This window comes from Plutella xylostella, chromosome 23 (assembly GCF_932276165.1).
Source record: "Plutella xylostella chromosome 23, ilPluXylo3.1, whole genome shotgun sequence".
NCBI classification, from domain to species: Eukaryota; Metazoa; Arthropoda; class Insecta; order Lepidoptera; family Plutellidae; genus Plutella; species Plutella xylostella.
In genome coordinates this window covers 1,408,661-1,423,769 of record NC_064003.1, presented here as the reverse complement: position 1 = coordinate 1,423,769, position 15,109 = coordinate 1,408,661, and the positions used below count along the sequence as shown (strand labels likewise).

The window sequence follows — 15,109 nt, the reverse complement described above, 5'->3', positions numbered from 1 at the left end:
TGAAATTTCACCTCCCCAAGACAGTACACCAATGTAGTGTCTGTTTCACTTCGTCAGTGTAACACTTTTTTACAGAGTAGTTTTAAATAGTTTTAATGACAGCAATACATACACACGTGCGGAAACGTCAAAGGTGTAAACAACATAACCTCTACACGTACCTCTTTTATAGTTGAATTTGTTTGTTTCCTAGTAAATTCAATAACTAAAGAAAATGAAGATTAAAAAGCAACACCGCAAAAAGAAGTATTTGCATAAATTGAACAGGAAACGAATGCACCTAAAACAGAAGAGTACTGGTGAAGTTACTGTGTAAGTTCCTCCACCACTATTATTTCATCAGTATACATTAAAAGAATGGTGTATTGTTCAATAATGTGTTTATTTTCTCCAGGAAAGCTATTAAGGATGCATGGGACAGCAGAAAGTCGACTCAACGGAATCTAACAGAGATGGGTTTAGCAAATGATCCTAACAAAGTAATCAAAATACCCAGTCATAGGCAGGAAGTGCTTAAAAGGGCCAAGTCAATGGTTGTCAACAGAGATTCCGACTCAGAAGAAGAGGCTGTGTACATCGCACCCAAGAAGGAAGTTGCTGAACAACTGGAGAAAGAAGCTAGAGCTCCTAAAGAAAGGAGGTTTAAGTAAGTTGCAATAAATACTTTTGTGATCTGATGAATCTCTCAGCACCAGCTTCACTGTGTTGTCCATCAACCCATACTAGGTCAAAAGTCATTGGAAGGAGAACCATACCCCAGCAGTGGAGATGTGATGGGTTATAAACTACATCAACCTATTTATCCACATTCTCATTCCTATTACATTTTCAGGCTACCAAAAGGGCAGGTGGAATTCATAACCTACTTACTAGACAAATATGGCCACGACTACAAGGCTATGGCTAAAGACAAGAAGAACTACTATCAAGAAACCTGGAAACAGCTGAGGGCCAAGGTGAAAACCTTCATGGGGATTCCCCAACAATATGCTGCATACTTGGAGGAACGAGGTCTACTTGACAAAGAGGTTGACGAAAAAGAATTGAAGAAACAAGCTCAGGCTTTAATTATGGATGATAGTGATTAGGTCTTCTAAGATAATTAATTTTAAGGTAATATCTTTGGATATGATATGTTTTGTTACTGTATTATCATTTGTTTCTTTATGGACCTTATGATGCTTTAGTGGAACATTAAATTTGTCTGATAATTAATTCAGGTAATTAGGTATAAGACTGTAAATAAAGTAAACATAAACATACATTTATTGTGTAATATTTCTTTCCATTATAAATATAATAATTGTTTCATGGTGTCATACACTCGGTTCACTGTGCTTTGCAGTCGTTGGGCACGTCTTTGATAGAATTCACTTTTGATACTTCTTGGAACCATTCCTTCTCCATGTCTAGTAGTTGCTGGGGCTTCTTATACTGGAATATATAAATAGTTTTTGTTAACATTACTATGAATGACATAGTACTTCCTTATAGTAAATAAGTCTTAAAAAAATGATAATGCCAAAGTAAGTACAGTAACAGACTTTTACTAGGAATGGGTTAACATACTTAGTATAAATTAGTTGAAGAATCTAACAAAGCTATGCAACAAAAACTATAAGCAATGCCTTATTTGTTGCAGTTAAAATGATTTGGATATACTTTCTTCTTCAAGTAAAATTAGGAGTAACCTTACCGTTACAATTAGGGTGTTGAACTTATGGATCGAAGAAATATTGGCTTGCTCTATTGGTATATTAAGCCTTTCCAACTCTGGTACTTGTAGCTTCTTATAATATTTCCTATTGGTAGTTCTTATAACTATACATTTGTCTTCATTATTAGCCGCAATGGAGTAAACCTCAATGGGATATGGTAAGTTTCTGATTCTCCACTCTAAGTTTACTCTAGTGTTCCGGCGACTTAAGACGGGCTGTAAATAGAACAAGAATATTGTTAGAATGTCATTTATTAATAGGTAGGACATAGTTATTAACAGATCTGACTGGCTAAACCTTTCACCACAGGACAAACCCTGGTATGTAGCTAGTTTGTCACCAACTTGCTAATGAAGAAAATGGGCAAGTGAGTTGTTATACCTGGTCTTTGCTCTCCATGATCTCAGCAGTCTCTACATGTGGTGTGCCGTCTTGTATCGGATCACCTATCTCCACGTCCCACTTCCCCTCGCCACCGAGCTGGGCCCGCACCTTCCACGCCCTCCGGAGCAGCACCTGAGTGTCTATATTATACTCTTCCACCATCTCCCGACCATCCTCCAGCTTGTAGTGAATCTTCTTAATCTTATCATCCTTCAAGCAAGACTTTTCAGCATTCATCAACAACTTGTACCAAATAGTGTTTCTGTACATTTTTTCACCCGGAGGTATTGGGTCGTTTATACTTATGGCTCTCGCTTTCTTTTGTACGCTTTCCAAAAGGATATCGCCGTTGTACTCTTCGATCAAACAGGCTTTCCTTTTCATATTGTCTGTTGCTATGGCGACGTAATTTATTTTTAAAAGTTAGAATATCGATTGGCCAGTTATAGCCATTTGCATGTAATGTTTACGGATTCAAGACATTTTAGCTATGAAGATCCTGCTGGTGTTTTCTTTTAACTCAGGTCATTCTTTATGATTATTTTGTGATACTTGCTTCGGTAATATCAACACTAAAAACAAATAATAATAGAAGAAAAAGAGATTTGACTATTTGAGGTTAGGTTTAGACATAGAGTAAAGTTTTAATTTTTATTCACACAGAATAAGAATAAATGTAAATAATCAAAGGAAAATTATTCTGAGGCCCAACCCCACTGCTCCACTCACGGCCGCCTGGCGGCCATCCGCACCCGACTTACACCCCGGAATCAATACACAACAATACTCAACACATTTTTGTCCTCCGTATACAGTACACGGGACCTCTTTGGAAGAATTATAACTCCATCACTTGGTGATTTAGAGGTGCCGTGTCTGACGGAGGCCAAAAATGCATGGCTGAATGCTGCTGGTCCCGGGCAAGATATCCCGACAGACACGACGTCACAGAGGCTATGGGACGCGCCACTTTGCGCAAAAAAAGAAAACCAACTATTGGAAACCGCAACCGATGCAGCAGACCGAGCCCGTCTCCTGGCCTCCAGCACTCCACAGTCGGGATATTGGCTGAATGCCTACCCTTCGGCAAATCTAGGCACGTTGCTGGACAGAACTACTTTGACAGTGGCCATCAGCCTGAGACTAAGGCTTCAAACCAATGAGCCACATCGCTGCCGCTGTTAGGGAACATGCTGACCGCCGCGGTCACCACGGCCTATCGTGTGGCCGCAGTGCCGGGCGCATAGCGCGCCATGCCGCACTCAATGACACCATCCGCCGGGCCCTTGCCAGTGCAAACGTTCCCGCTACCTTAGAGCCAAGCGGGATCATGCGGGACGACGGCAAGAGACCCGACGGCATGAGTCTGGTGCCATGGAAGAGGGGCCGGCTGCTGGTGTGGGACGCAACATGCGTGGACACACTAGCACCGTCCCATCTTCCTTCTACCTCCAGAGAGGCTGGCGCTGCGGCCGGGCGGGCGGAGATGATGAAAGGCCGCAAATATGCATCCCTAGGAGAGGGGTACATGTTTGTTTGTGCCTTTCGGAGTCGAAACCCTAGGGCCGTGGGGACCGGAGGCACGTCAGCTTTTTAAAGACATCAGCACCAGACTAATAGAAGTCTCAAGGGACCCCAGGGCTGGCTCTTACCTCGCACAAAGGCTAAGCATCGCTATACAGCGGGGTAACGCGGCCAGCGTCTTGGGTACCCTACCCGACAGTGGCAGCGATCTGGCCAGCATTTTCTTTTTAGTTTAATTTTAATTTTATATTAGTTATTTAGATTGTTTTGTGTACATAGAGATATAAAGTAAATTTACAAATATACTAAAATAAAAAATACACAACTTGTGTGTAATACAAGGTTACCTTAAGGTTACCTAGTACCTACTCAACATTTATGCCTGGGACTGCCCGGGACCCACGACTCGTTGGACACAATGACACACACACTTTCACACAACTCGACCGTCAATTAAATCTTCATTACACTGGTCAGTAGATGGGACAGTGAGACTGCATCACAGAATAATAACGATTGTGACGACTGACAGGTGACAGTCACCAATAAATTTTCTTTTATAGGTTAGTTTTGAAAATAAACAAATACAATCTGAAATAAACATAATATAATTAATTCAAAGCCAAGAAATAGCTAAACAATGGCCAGAAGCATTCCTGATAGGTAATAAATGATTATCTCTCAAACACTTGATGGAAACAAAATATTTGATTTGATGTGGCTTTACCAAGATTTTTCCATATGAAAGCTTACTGTTGAGTAAATTCATTACTTACCTACGCTAATACCAATGTTTCTCGAAAGTAATTTTATGTGACTTCATTTATAGAGTCTTATTTACTGAATAACATAGTAGCCGCAGTGATCATATTGTAAATGTTCCAGATGGATTCCATACAAGGCCTGTGGCTCCATTATAGAAGGGACAAGGATGATATGTTTCAAAGTTCCTCTAAAACGGGTAAGTTATTCAACTAATTGCATACAGCTGCTTTCATAACTCAAAACATAGAAGTTAAGAAGTCGCAAAATATTAATTGGATAGCATCAGAACTCAATCTGCAGATTTATGCCATGGATGAATTTTAATACCAATAGAAAAGATTTCAGATGAAATTAGAATACTGCATTCAGATTTAGCCCTAACTGATGAAAATATATGATGAAATTTGTCAGACTGGGCATACAATTAGTAGTAGTTGAGCTAATAGCTGACGCTGATAGGAGAAATTAAAATTAGTATGAGCATCAAAGCCCGTAGGCCAAGTGATCTGTGGGCTAAGATGATGCCAAAAAGAATACATGGCATTAATCACTCAAATGGTGGTAAATCAGACACGGTTAAAATTTATTTTATTGTGTTTTGTGTAGGTCCCGATCTGTGCTTCAGCATAGGTTGAATTATTGGATAGTATTGGATTACCTTTCAGTTTGGAGTATATCTGAGTTATTCTAAATTAGTAAATGCTTAGTTAATAATTTTATTTACCAATATTAATTAGATTTCATTCTCGTGGGCCTAGGCCATCCATAAATTTTAAGTCTCCATACCTAATTACTTATGATCCATTCAGAAATTAGTGATAGATTCGGATATTTTAGTAATGCCATCTATGGTCATAGGATATCATCATAGTATTGAATTTAGTAACATCATTACATTAATAGTGAAAACAGTTCAGCATTTCTTTTATAGATGGCGCTAGCAGTTTTTTTGTGAGAGAAGTTTTTATACAAATTATGTAGTTTGTATTGGTGAACAATGTGATCTATCCATTCTTAGTATTTTGATGCAAAAGTTGATGTTTTATGTGTGTTACAAAAAAAAACAGTATTGCAAAATTACTTTCAGTCTAAAGTTATGTGAGTCTATCAATCTTTTATTTATTTATTTATTTTTTATTTATTTATTTATTTAAGAAAACTTACAGCTAACACATTTATCATATATAGCAAAAAGTAAAAAACAAAAAGCCAGTTAAAAGTTTTCACTAATAACTTACAAATTAAAAAAAAGCCAGGGAAGCCGCTGTTGGTACAAACAATTACGAATTGAATTTTAATTCAAATTAAAACCTATATCCTTAAAGGTAAAATAATTGAAACACAAATAAAAGCTAGACAAACTTAGAACTAAACTTATCAGTTAAGAAATAATAAATGCTCTTGACATCACTATTGAATAAATCAATATCACTGCATTCTATTGCCAGTGAGTTAAACAGGTGGGATGCTCTTAAAAGAAATGAGTTTCGACGGTAATTTGTATGAACCAACGGCACATGCAAAATTAACTTACGGCGGATTTGACGTTGGGGAACTAAAATGTTAATTTTATTTAATAAATCAGGACAATCAATGAGATTCTGACATAACTTCAGGAGAAATGCTATGTCCGACGCATCTCTTCTAATATAAAGAGGAAGTAAATGGAATTGATTACAATGGAATTCGTAACTTATTCTAGGGAATTTTAATAGGCCTTAACCTATTACATATTTATTGTTTACAAACAAAAATGCATGTTATAATAAATAAAAAAAGGTTTCTATATTGGGCTTGCTTTGGATTTCTTCAATTCCTCGTCCATAATAAATAATAAGAATCAAGTTGTCTCTTACTACTCTTTTTATATCAAATAGATTCAATACTATATAACGGATATTCCATTGCCGATCAAACGTCTCTAAACCCTTTATTCTCCCTCTATTACTCTATCTATTCTTCAGCTAACAAGGCAATCCATATCCTGCCCCAATTCCATGAAAATGAAAGCAATATCCTTCACCTCACTTCCTTATCCATTGCACAATCGCAAAGCCTCATACACCCAAAGTTGGCGATGCGCGCGCGCAACGCATTATTGGTGCATGAGTGCGTCGCACAATGCGTATTTGTATAACTGTCGAGGCTCGACGTTCACTTAGACTGACCACAGTTAGATGGCAAACACTGGCCTAACCGATCCGTGTTAATTTGTTGTGCATAGCACTTGCATCGGGGCGGTATCAAGAGTGGTCGTTCTGGGTTGCTATGGATGTGGTAGAGTTTTGGAGTTGGCCTCAACGGTTTGTCTGACTGACGTAATAGTGTAGAATCCAACCCTTACCTTACGATGCTCTAGTTAAGGTAGATGCTACAAATGTGTTGGCCATTTGGGCCCCGTCTAGTAAGAGGGTTGATAAATTGATCGTATCTGTAGTTGTGTTTTGATCCACGAAGGCATTATTAAAAATCTTCTTTTATTGCACTCCGTAAATTATACCTCTCCTTTTGATGAACTACAATGAATGCTGCTGAACAAGATCAAATCTAAATAATTTAATACCTATATGGTGATGGATTAGGGTATTTTTCGGTCCCCTTGCCATCTTCTTGCATCCGCGACAGAGCACAAGCCCTTGTCTGCAGCTTGACACGAAACTTTTGATCTGGCGGCTTCTTGTGGGTCCTTCTATTTGCGGAGACTACACGCCTCCTCTTGTCCCCTTATTGTACCAGCAAACACTGTTTAGCTCAAACCATAATCGAGTTGTGCTATTGGACGAAAGTGGAAATTAAAATTCTTGTTTCACTGTATTCATAGCATTATCATGCTCATGTGAATTGGATTCGTCTTATTTTATACAGTTGTTTTGTTTCTTGTGAAACAGACGGATTTACATTTTCGTCTCGGAGTGAATGGGTCTGGATGAGGTCTTGGAAGATGACTGCCTCAGATAAGTTCATTCATAGTATTTAGAATTATTGGTAAATATACAAAATATATTCGAGGAATTATGAAAAACTTTGTTGAAATCATTATAGATGTATTACATAGTTAAGAGTGAAAATGAAAAATGAAAAATGAAAAATTATTTATTCTGTATACAAAGTCTCAGAACACATACAAACTAAGTTACATTTATAATAAATTTAATCTTACAAGAATTAATGGGTAACGTTGAAGACCAAGATAGGTGTAGACCTGAGTTTTGGCCTCCAGCGCCGTCCGCCAAGCAGAGTGCATAAATAATTCAAAGAGAAAAATAGAATACATGCTCAAGATATCAAAGACACTAACTTGCACAGCACACAGTGTGATTCAAATTTAACATTTTTAGAGAATAAAGCTTATAGTTATTATCGATGATTTAGGTATAAGTACTTACATATCATAATATATATATATATACTTATATATTTTTTAAAGAAAGGTATCTTCTATTTTTACATACAATGTGTTGTATTTGTATTAAATGTATATTAAGTGTGTTTATTGTCAGGTAGGTATTAGTTTTATTTACAGTAGGTATGTAGGTAGTCAGTCCGGAATCATTTTTGTGTAACTAGAAGGGATTCGATCATATCATAGTTTTGCTTTAATAGCCAGCTTTGTGGTTGCTTTACATCCGTGACGCGTTTTAGGATATAAGTCCAGGATTTTATTTATGCGATTGTAAATAAGTGGTCCCAGAAATGTAAAATGTCGTTGGGCAAAGGCGGTTTTACATATTTTCATTTTACAAATTATGTCGTTCCGTCTCTTTTCTGAATAAAGCTGGGAGTCGAATTTAAGTGTGGAGTGTTGCTGGGATACCAATTGCAAGATAAACAGTTTTCGAATGGAGAGAAGTTGGCACTGGTCATACAAGAGTTCAGTAGAGAATCGGAAGGGCTTAAATGACATGACTTTAAGGATGGATCTCTGTGCCCTTTCAAGTTTTATCAATTTAGTTTTACACGTACTTCCCCATGATAGAATGCAATAGTTGAGGATAGACTGTGCCAAAGAAAGATATATAGTTTTTAATAAATCTTGGGAGGCTACGTTGCGAAGAGTTTTGAATAAATAAATCAGTTTACGAGAGCGGATGGTCAGGGCATCAATGTGTGGAGACCAGGATAATTTGTCATCGATTAAGACTCCGAGGTATTTAACGAAGGGCTCTCTTGCAATTGGTATGCAGGAGCAGTCGGAAGTATTGTTCATATCACAGGTATGGGCGCGGAGCTGAAAGTTTTTATTTTTGTCACTTTTTATTGAAAAAGAGAGAAATTTACTTTTGTCAATGTTTAGAGAAAGCAGGTTCAGTTGCAACCATCTCATAACCTTATGGAGTCCACGTTCAGCATTATTGCGTACTTCTTCCCAACTGTCTCCCTGATATACTAGAGCTGTATCATCCGCATAACAAAATATTTTCCCATTTTGAGGGGTATGTCGACACAACTCGTTGATGTATATCAAGAAGAGAGTCGGGCCGAGTATGCTTCCCTGGGGAACTCCGAAGGAAGAGGAGAGTATACCTTCGCGATTCTAGCGAAATATTAGGTATTTAGGAAAACATTTGCTATCGCTTGTATTCTCATGCCCCGGGCACGGGTCTTTCGCTTTAGCATAATATATTCTAGGTATATAGGTTTCGCTTAAAAAAAAAATACATTGTTATTGTTCTATAAACGGCTTGGTTTTGATCACTAAAAATAACGTTATTTGAGGTGCCTATAACTTTGAATTTATAGAACATTTTGATAAAAGGAGAAGCTATAAACCTAGTTATTCCTTGTGTCAATAACATACAAAAAAATCATAGAGATTGGGTAATATTTAGAAGTAGTAAAACGTTTTCTCTTTTTGTATGGACGAGCAAGTGCTATAAAGGCTTTTACTTAATTGACAACTAGCCCCGCTAACATAAAAAAAACGTACTTAACTTTTTTAAAGCGGCTTTTATAACTAATTACAACCTCATGAGCTGGTCTGTGATATTGTATCACTTAAGAATTAAAACATTTCCCCAAAAGGATAAAAAATATACGGTGCTTAGTCATAGCTTTAGGCATAAAAAGGATTAGGCGTAATTGAGCGTAAGGAGGTGACCTTAATCCGTTTCACGTCTACCCTCTGTTTGTTCAGTCGCATGTCATAATATTTGTCCCTTATAAAAGCTTCAGTTCCAACATTGAAAGGACTAATCTGGTCGTTTGATAAAACAGCGGGTGCCTCCTACAGTGTCGACTTCTCTATGAATAGTTGCATCCCTTTATCTTTACATCTCCCAGTTTCTGTTCCAAAAAATCCTTTATTCGGCATCCGCTTTGATCCGTTTCTTTATTCAACGGGATCTGGTCATAAATTCTGGTAGTTTTGTTCAGTTTTTGAATTATAAAGGGATATTACATTAATGGCAATCGGTAGGTGTAATTTGATATAACTTGTGGCTATTCAGCTGTTTGGTTATTGTGATTTACTGTCGAGGCTTTAGTTTCTCATCGCTTTGCGTTTACGGTTTTGAATTCTTAATCACGTGTGCCACAGTGCCACTGCGGGCGCTTTTTCTAAATTGCCTCTTTTATTTTCTTTGTGTTTCTTCAATTGACCTTTTTTCTCTTTCGGCAACTTTGAGTCATGAGTCAGTCGCCCGGCATTGAAAGCGTTTAGTCGCAGTTTGCTTTTGGTTTTTGTTGTAATTATGATGAATGGTGACATCGGGGCGTGTGTCTTCCATCCAGGTGGCTGTATCATATTTTTTGCACCTTGTCTGTCTATTCTGTCCGTTTGTATGTACCGGTTCTAAATTCGTCCTTTTGCATTATTTTTAGTTGCTAATGGACAAACCAGGCACGTTTATTTTTATGCTAATGTTTGCGTTCAAAGGCAAGTCTCAAGTAACAGACGATACTCATACTCGTTGTGTCAATCAGAGGCAAGCCTGTGCGAATCAATATTATTAATATTTTTATATGCCAATATATTTTTACGATAATGTGTTTTGGTGTGCTAGCTCATGTTCATTTAATTGGTATTGCTGTTTTGCGCCTGTTTCTTTGCACGATCACGTTTGGGTTGTGATCTTGTGATTAATAAAGCTCTCAATCAAGGTTCATGTTTGTAACATCGTTCAACGTGTCCTAATTTATAATAACTTACGGGTACTTATTCTAATCGTACTCATTAAATTCATCATAATATTCTCCACAGGAATTAGTTATTCTATTAGTCAATAATAATAATAATAATATTGTGACTTCAAAACTGTATCTCGTATGAACATAAAGCAGGATCGGGATCCCCCATTAGCATCATTCATAGCGTTCCTTGTTCGATCCACGGCGGGTAACGGTAAATCCTTTGAAAAATGCCACAACTCCCCCACAGGCGTACCTTTTGTTGAATTCTCTAAAGGCGTCAAGATACCAGCCTCACCATTAATTTTGGTATCAATTACGACTTAATTTATGTGCACACAAGTCCACTGTGTGGATTGACGTAAATCATGACCATCTCAAGGCGCTTCGGACAATGGACTTTCTAAATCTATTTTATTTGAATTGTTCATTTTCTGTGGTCGCACGCACCCGCTTCATACCAGCGCTCTGCGTTCACCATTGTGCGCAGAATTACACCTCAATTATACGCAGAAACGAACCAACGTCGAAAAAACCCTCAGACGTGCCTATTGTGTTTGGGCAAAAGGGAGAGCAATAATTTATCCGGATTCTGACTTCCGCGTGGCGTCATACCGTCAAACGCCATCGTCTACGACTCTCCTCAACACATCGGTTTGTTATGGCTTCACATTTCGTGTGCAGAGTCAATATCGAACGCAAATATTTTATTTATCAATTGAATAATAACATTGTTTAGTACATATCTAATTTAGTCTATCCACTTATACCTTTATCTTAGCACGTCGTTGTCGTAGTAATTGGTAATTAGACTCAACGTGCTAAAATTGATCATGAGCTCGATTAGCGAAGCTTCGATTGCGGTCCGCTGCCGTGGGCAGTGTTAATGGCCTGCCATTTAGTAGTCTGTATAAACAAACAATAGACACGGGAACAGTTTTCAAAAACTATGCGTTATTGGGCACGCTAATTCGTATTCAAACACGACTTTTATCGATTCCATGACGCCGTCGATTGCGCTATCGTCTTCTGTTGTTATTGTAGTGGTGTTGTCATCGTTTCGTTTATTGTTTGTTTGTTATGAGTTTTTGTTGCCGATGATCTTATCATTATTGTGCTGTCACTGGCTGATATTGATATGTGTGACGGTGGCCCCGTCTGATTGGACTTTACGTATGTAAGTGATGAGCTCAGTTAGCCGTGTTTCTTTATTCAGGCTTACAATTATGATTATCGTTTGGAATTTTATCCTGTCCGCGGGTAATGAATATACGATTATTAGGGCGATTTGTTAATTCAAATAATGTGTCTGTGTCTGTGGACCACCGGGCGGCGGCGCCGTGCGGTGCGCGTAATCAATGCTATTTGATTGCCAATTTGAGCACTTGATATACTGCCGATTCCTGCATTTAATTGCCCCGCGATAGACTGACTCCCCTAATGCTATTTGACGGTGAAATATCGATGGATTTGAAGTGGCGTCATAGCAAATCAAACTTGTAATCTCTGTCAAAATATCATGTAAGTCCATGCCGAAATTGATGATGGTTTTAAACGGCGCGGTATGCGCATGGTCAATTAACTTTGATAAATATTTATTGAATTAAACAAGAATCAACTCGGTGTTTCATGTTAACGCGACATTTATTGTAATTGACATGGATTGGTCCACGGCAGTCGCCATACACGTTGCTCTGCGTACAAATTGAAAAATTAATATTTGCCCGTTTAATTACGAGATAATTACGTGTGATGTAACCCAAACCCAAAGTAAACGGAATATGTTTACAAACATCTATGCAATATTGATATTAAGCTTGTCGTAAAAACGTTTTTTTACCACAAATTTCAGTGTTTAATTGCGCCACTTCCGTGGTAACTTGAGCTTATTAAGATGTTGTGCAACAGGCAGTTGCTCTATTTTTGTTAAATATTTTGATTTAGAAATGGGTTGCTGTTTGGGTGGCGCGGTTTATGGAGCTCTCAATCAGGCGAGCGCACGCGCCTCGACTCTACCACTAGCAACAGTCGTTCTATGAATTGTTCAGAACATTGGATAAGGGGAATAGTTTACAAATTCTGTAGGTACGTTGACTATTTGTTAGTTTTCGTAGGTTTTTTATGAAGAACTAGTTGCGCACAGTAAAAAGTTACTTGTTCGTAGATCTCTTTATTATTTGTATGTATAGGAATATTCTGGAGGTTAATATTGATTCACTTACAGTGTAAGTCTTACACTAAATATTGTATAAATTTCCGGCCCTTGCGTGCGAGCTACCCTTCCCCTTTAAAAAAATCACGGTGCATATCTGTTCAGTAGTTTTTAACGTTAAAGAGCACGAAACTAAATTCCATATTTATAAACTTTCCAGATTATAATATTATTTAATTTGCACCATTTGTACTTCCTCTCTTGGCCGGTGTCTTACTCGAGTATGAATTGTTGTTATTGACAGTGCGCAGCCGCCATTGTGATCGCCTCTCCTACACGCGTTTGTTAATTTTACTACATTCTCGCTAGGTGGTTTCTCTTTTCAAGTTTTATGCTTTAGCTAGCACTTTTTGTGCCCCATTCTAGGCGGTTTTAATGTTCCGAGAAAGTATTTTCGCAAAATGTAAAAAGTAACAATAACTGCAGCACCAAACTTGCATGCGTCTTGCTTGACATTGTGACATTGTAGTTGTCATTTTTTTAATAGTAGATTGTGTAGAAGTGTTATGTTCTATAATATCATATAATATTTATGATAATTTATGTATTTCAGACCATAATAGGCTCTGATGACGATCGATGATGAAAATGTGTACACAATAAGAACTTATCAAAAGATAGGTATTAAATCTATATAAAACAGCTACTTATAGAGAAAAGTTTTTATATTAGCATGCAATGATAGTAAACAATCGCATTTCATTATTAAGTGCATGTTTAAATTGGTAAAGTTTTATCTTCAAAGTTTTTTTACTGAGCTTTTCATCCACCCGTATCAATTAAGTGCAGTGCTCAGTGACAACAGTTTTTTACTGTTATTATTGAAATGAATTTCGTCTCTTTTCTCTTCACAACAAGGACTATATTCACCATTTTGTGTCTTGAGTATTGTAATTACCAGTAAGCAATAAATTCTCAATAAACGATAAGATCTTTACTATTATCATGCTCGTTCAAATTTTTTTATTATTATCCTGGATTTTGTGAGTAGAATGGATGGTTTTTCAAATAAAATAAAATTATTTTTGTATTTACATGCAATTTTATCAAAACAGACACTTTAAGAATCAAATCATTAAAAAATAAACGTCATTAAAAGAATGCAAAAGCAAAACGGCAGTAATCATTTAGTCATAACCTCAAAAGCGCTATCCGTCTAAAAAACAAACCGGGGAAAAGAGGAGAAAAAAAATCATAAAGCCACGGTGGCTGCACTTCGCCGCATCGCCTTGTGTTCTAGAGGCGAAAGCAAACAATAGATAGTCGACAAACAAATGTAAATGACCGAAATGTGAACGTCATGTTTGGGATTCCCATAAGGCAGCGTTAACACGTCATTAGAGGGAGTGATGAGGTTGAGGAGCTCTGCAGCGATGTCACCGCGACTCTTGTGGTGATTAAAGTCCTAATCCTAAGTAATTTGATAAAATATAAAGCCGAGGAGTTCGCAATGATTGCATGTGACCCATAAGTTGTATATTCATATAAATAGGGAACTGGTAAAATTATCAGCATATTGTCTTCAGCAGATTCCTCCATTTCTGTAAAGAAAATCGCAATGATTTCAACGGCACAAAATATTAGCAGATCCAAAACCTCACCAGCTAGTCATAAAACACTACTTCATAAAACACCGTTTTAAATTTCCCACCGAGTGGTCCCTCGGTGATACCCTCGGTGAGGTAATGATGCCATGATTAGGTACAGAGGCTCCACAGGCCGGGCGATGGTCACGTCGATTGCTCACTGTGTGGTCCTGATGGGGCCTCCACAAACACTGGCACGGGCTACTTACCCTCACCGGTATCGGGGGTTACTCTATGTGACGAAAAACTTAAGTTTCAGAGCGCCGTTGGGTGAGCCACGACTCTATCTCGTTGTATTAAACGTGCCGATTGTATGACCGCTCTCTTTCGTTTGTTCTTCGTCAGTATAGAGCCCGAACCGATCCAATAACATTTGTATGTTTTATGAATTACCACGTCGTTGGTCGGTCAGGTTCCAGGGTTTGTTGGGCCAGGTGAGAGGCTAGATTGGGTTGGTGGTGGGTGGCTGGAAGGCTAATAGACTAAATTTAAGTATGAATTTCGGATCATCATGCGTTGTTTTACTCAATACTTGTTGATGAGGTAATGAGTCATGTTCTTATCTTTCACTCCTATCCTTTCTTAGGTCACGTCGCTGTCTCTTATATCTTATATGTGCACTTGTTGGCAGAAAAAAAGAATTTGTGTATTAAATTCATTTGTATCTTTGCTGGTAAATTGGTTTCTCCATTTGGCAGTCTAGACTAGATAACGATTTAGGCCATTTTTGCAATATCTTCTTGACTATTTTTATACTTTTATAGTGTGATGGGGGCGATACAGAAAAAATATAT

At 37.7% G+C, this 15,109-nt stretch overlaps 3 protein-coding genes across 3 annotated transcripts in view; 2 read left to right on the top strand and 1 right to left on the bottom strand.

The window, feature by feature from the left end:
• Positions 1 to 103: 103 nt before the first annotated feature.
• On the top strand, positions 104 to 1,262 carry LOC105388848 (nucleolar protein 16). The gene is made up of 3 exons (XM_011559871.3): positions 104 to 312; positions 395 to 646; positions 833 to 1,262. Exons 1-3 carry the CDS (start codon positions 215 to 217, stop codon positions 1,086 to 1,088), a joined length of 606 nt encoding a protein of 201 aa, XP_011558173.1. The 5' UTR covers positions 104 to 214; the 3' UTR covers positions 1,089 to 1,262.
• On the bottom strand, positions 1,244 to 2,742 carry LOC105388843 (protein DPCD). The gene is made up of 3 exons (XM_011559855.3): positions 2,100 to 2,742; positions 1,697 to 1,933; positions 1,244 to 1,434 (listed from the first exon to the last, which is right to left on the bottom strand). The coding sequence occupies exons 1-3, from the start codon at positions 2,484 to 2,486 to the stop codon at positions 1,330 to 1,332; spliced, it is 729 nt and encodes a 242-aa protein (XP_011558157.3). The 5' UTR covers positions 2,487 to 2,742; the 3' UTR covers positions 1,244 to 1,329.
• A 1,511-nt stretch (positions 2,743 to 4,253) lies between these two features.
• Positions 4,254 to 15,109, top strand: part of LOC105388836 (RNA/RNP complex-1-interacting phosphatase homolog) — a 66,297-nt gene continuing 55,441 nt past the window's right edge. The window contains exons 1-2 of the mRNA XM_048629371.1: positions 4,254 to 4,289; positions 4,512 to 4,587. Of these exons, the coding sequence (XP_048485328.1) occupies positions 4,267 to 4,289; positions 4,512 to 4,587 (99 nt within the window). The 5' untranslated portion in view covers positions 4,254 to 4,266. The remainder of the gene's footprint in view (positions 4,290 to 4,511; positions 4,588 to 15,109) is intronic.

Coding starts and splice junctions, on each gene's coding strand:
- LOC105388848 (XM_011559871.3), top strand. CDS start 215: ATGAAGATTAAAAAGCAACACCGCAAAAAGAAGTATTTGCATAAATTG. Junction 313..394: donor AGTACTGGTGAAGTTACTGT/GTAAGTTCCTCC, acceptor TATTTTCTCCAG/GAAAGCTATTAAGGATGCAT. Junction 647..832: donor CCTAAAGAAAGGAGGTTTAA/GTAAGTTGCAAT, acceptor TTACATTTTCAG/GCTACCAAAAGGGCAGGTGG.
- LOC105388843 (XM_011559855.3), bottom strand. CDS start 2,486: ATGAAAAGGAAAGCCTGTTTGATCGAAGAGTACAACGGCGATATCCTT. Junction 1,934..2,099: donor TCATGGAGAGCAAAGACCAG/GTATAACAACTC, acceptor TTCTATTTACAG/CCCGTCTTAAGTCGCCGGAA. Junction 1,435..1,696: donor TCAACACCCTAATTGTAACG/GTAAGGTTACTC, acceptor TATATATTCCAG/TATAAGAAGCCCCAGCAACT.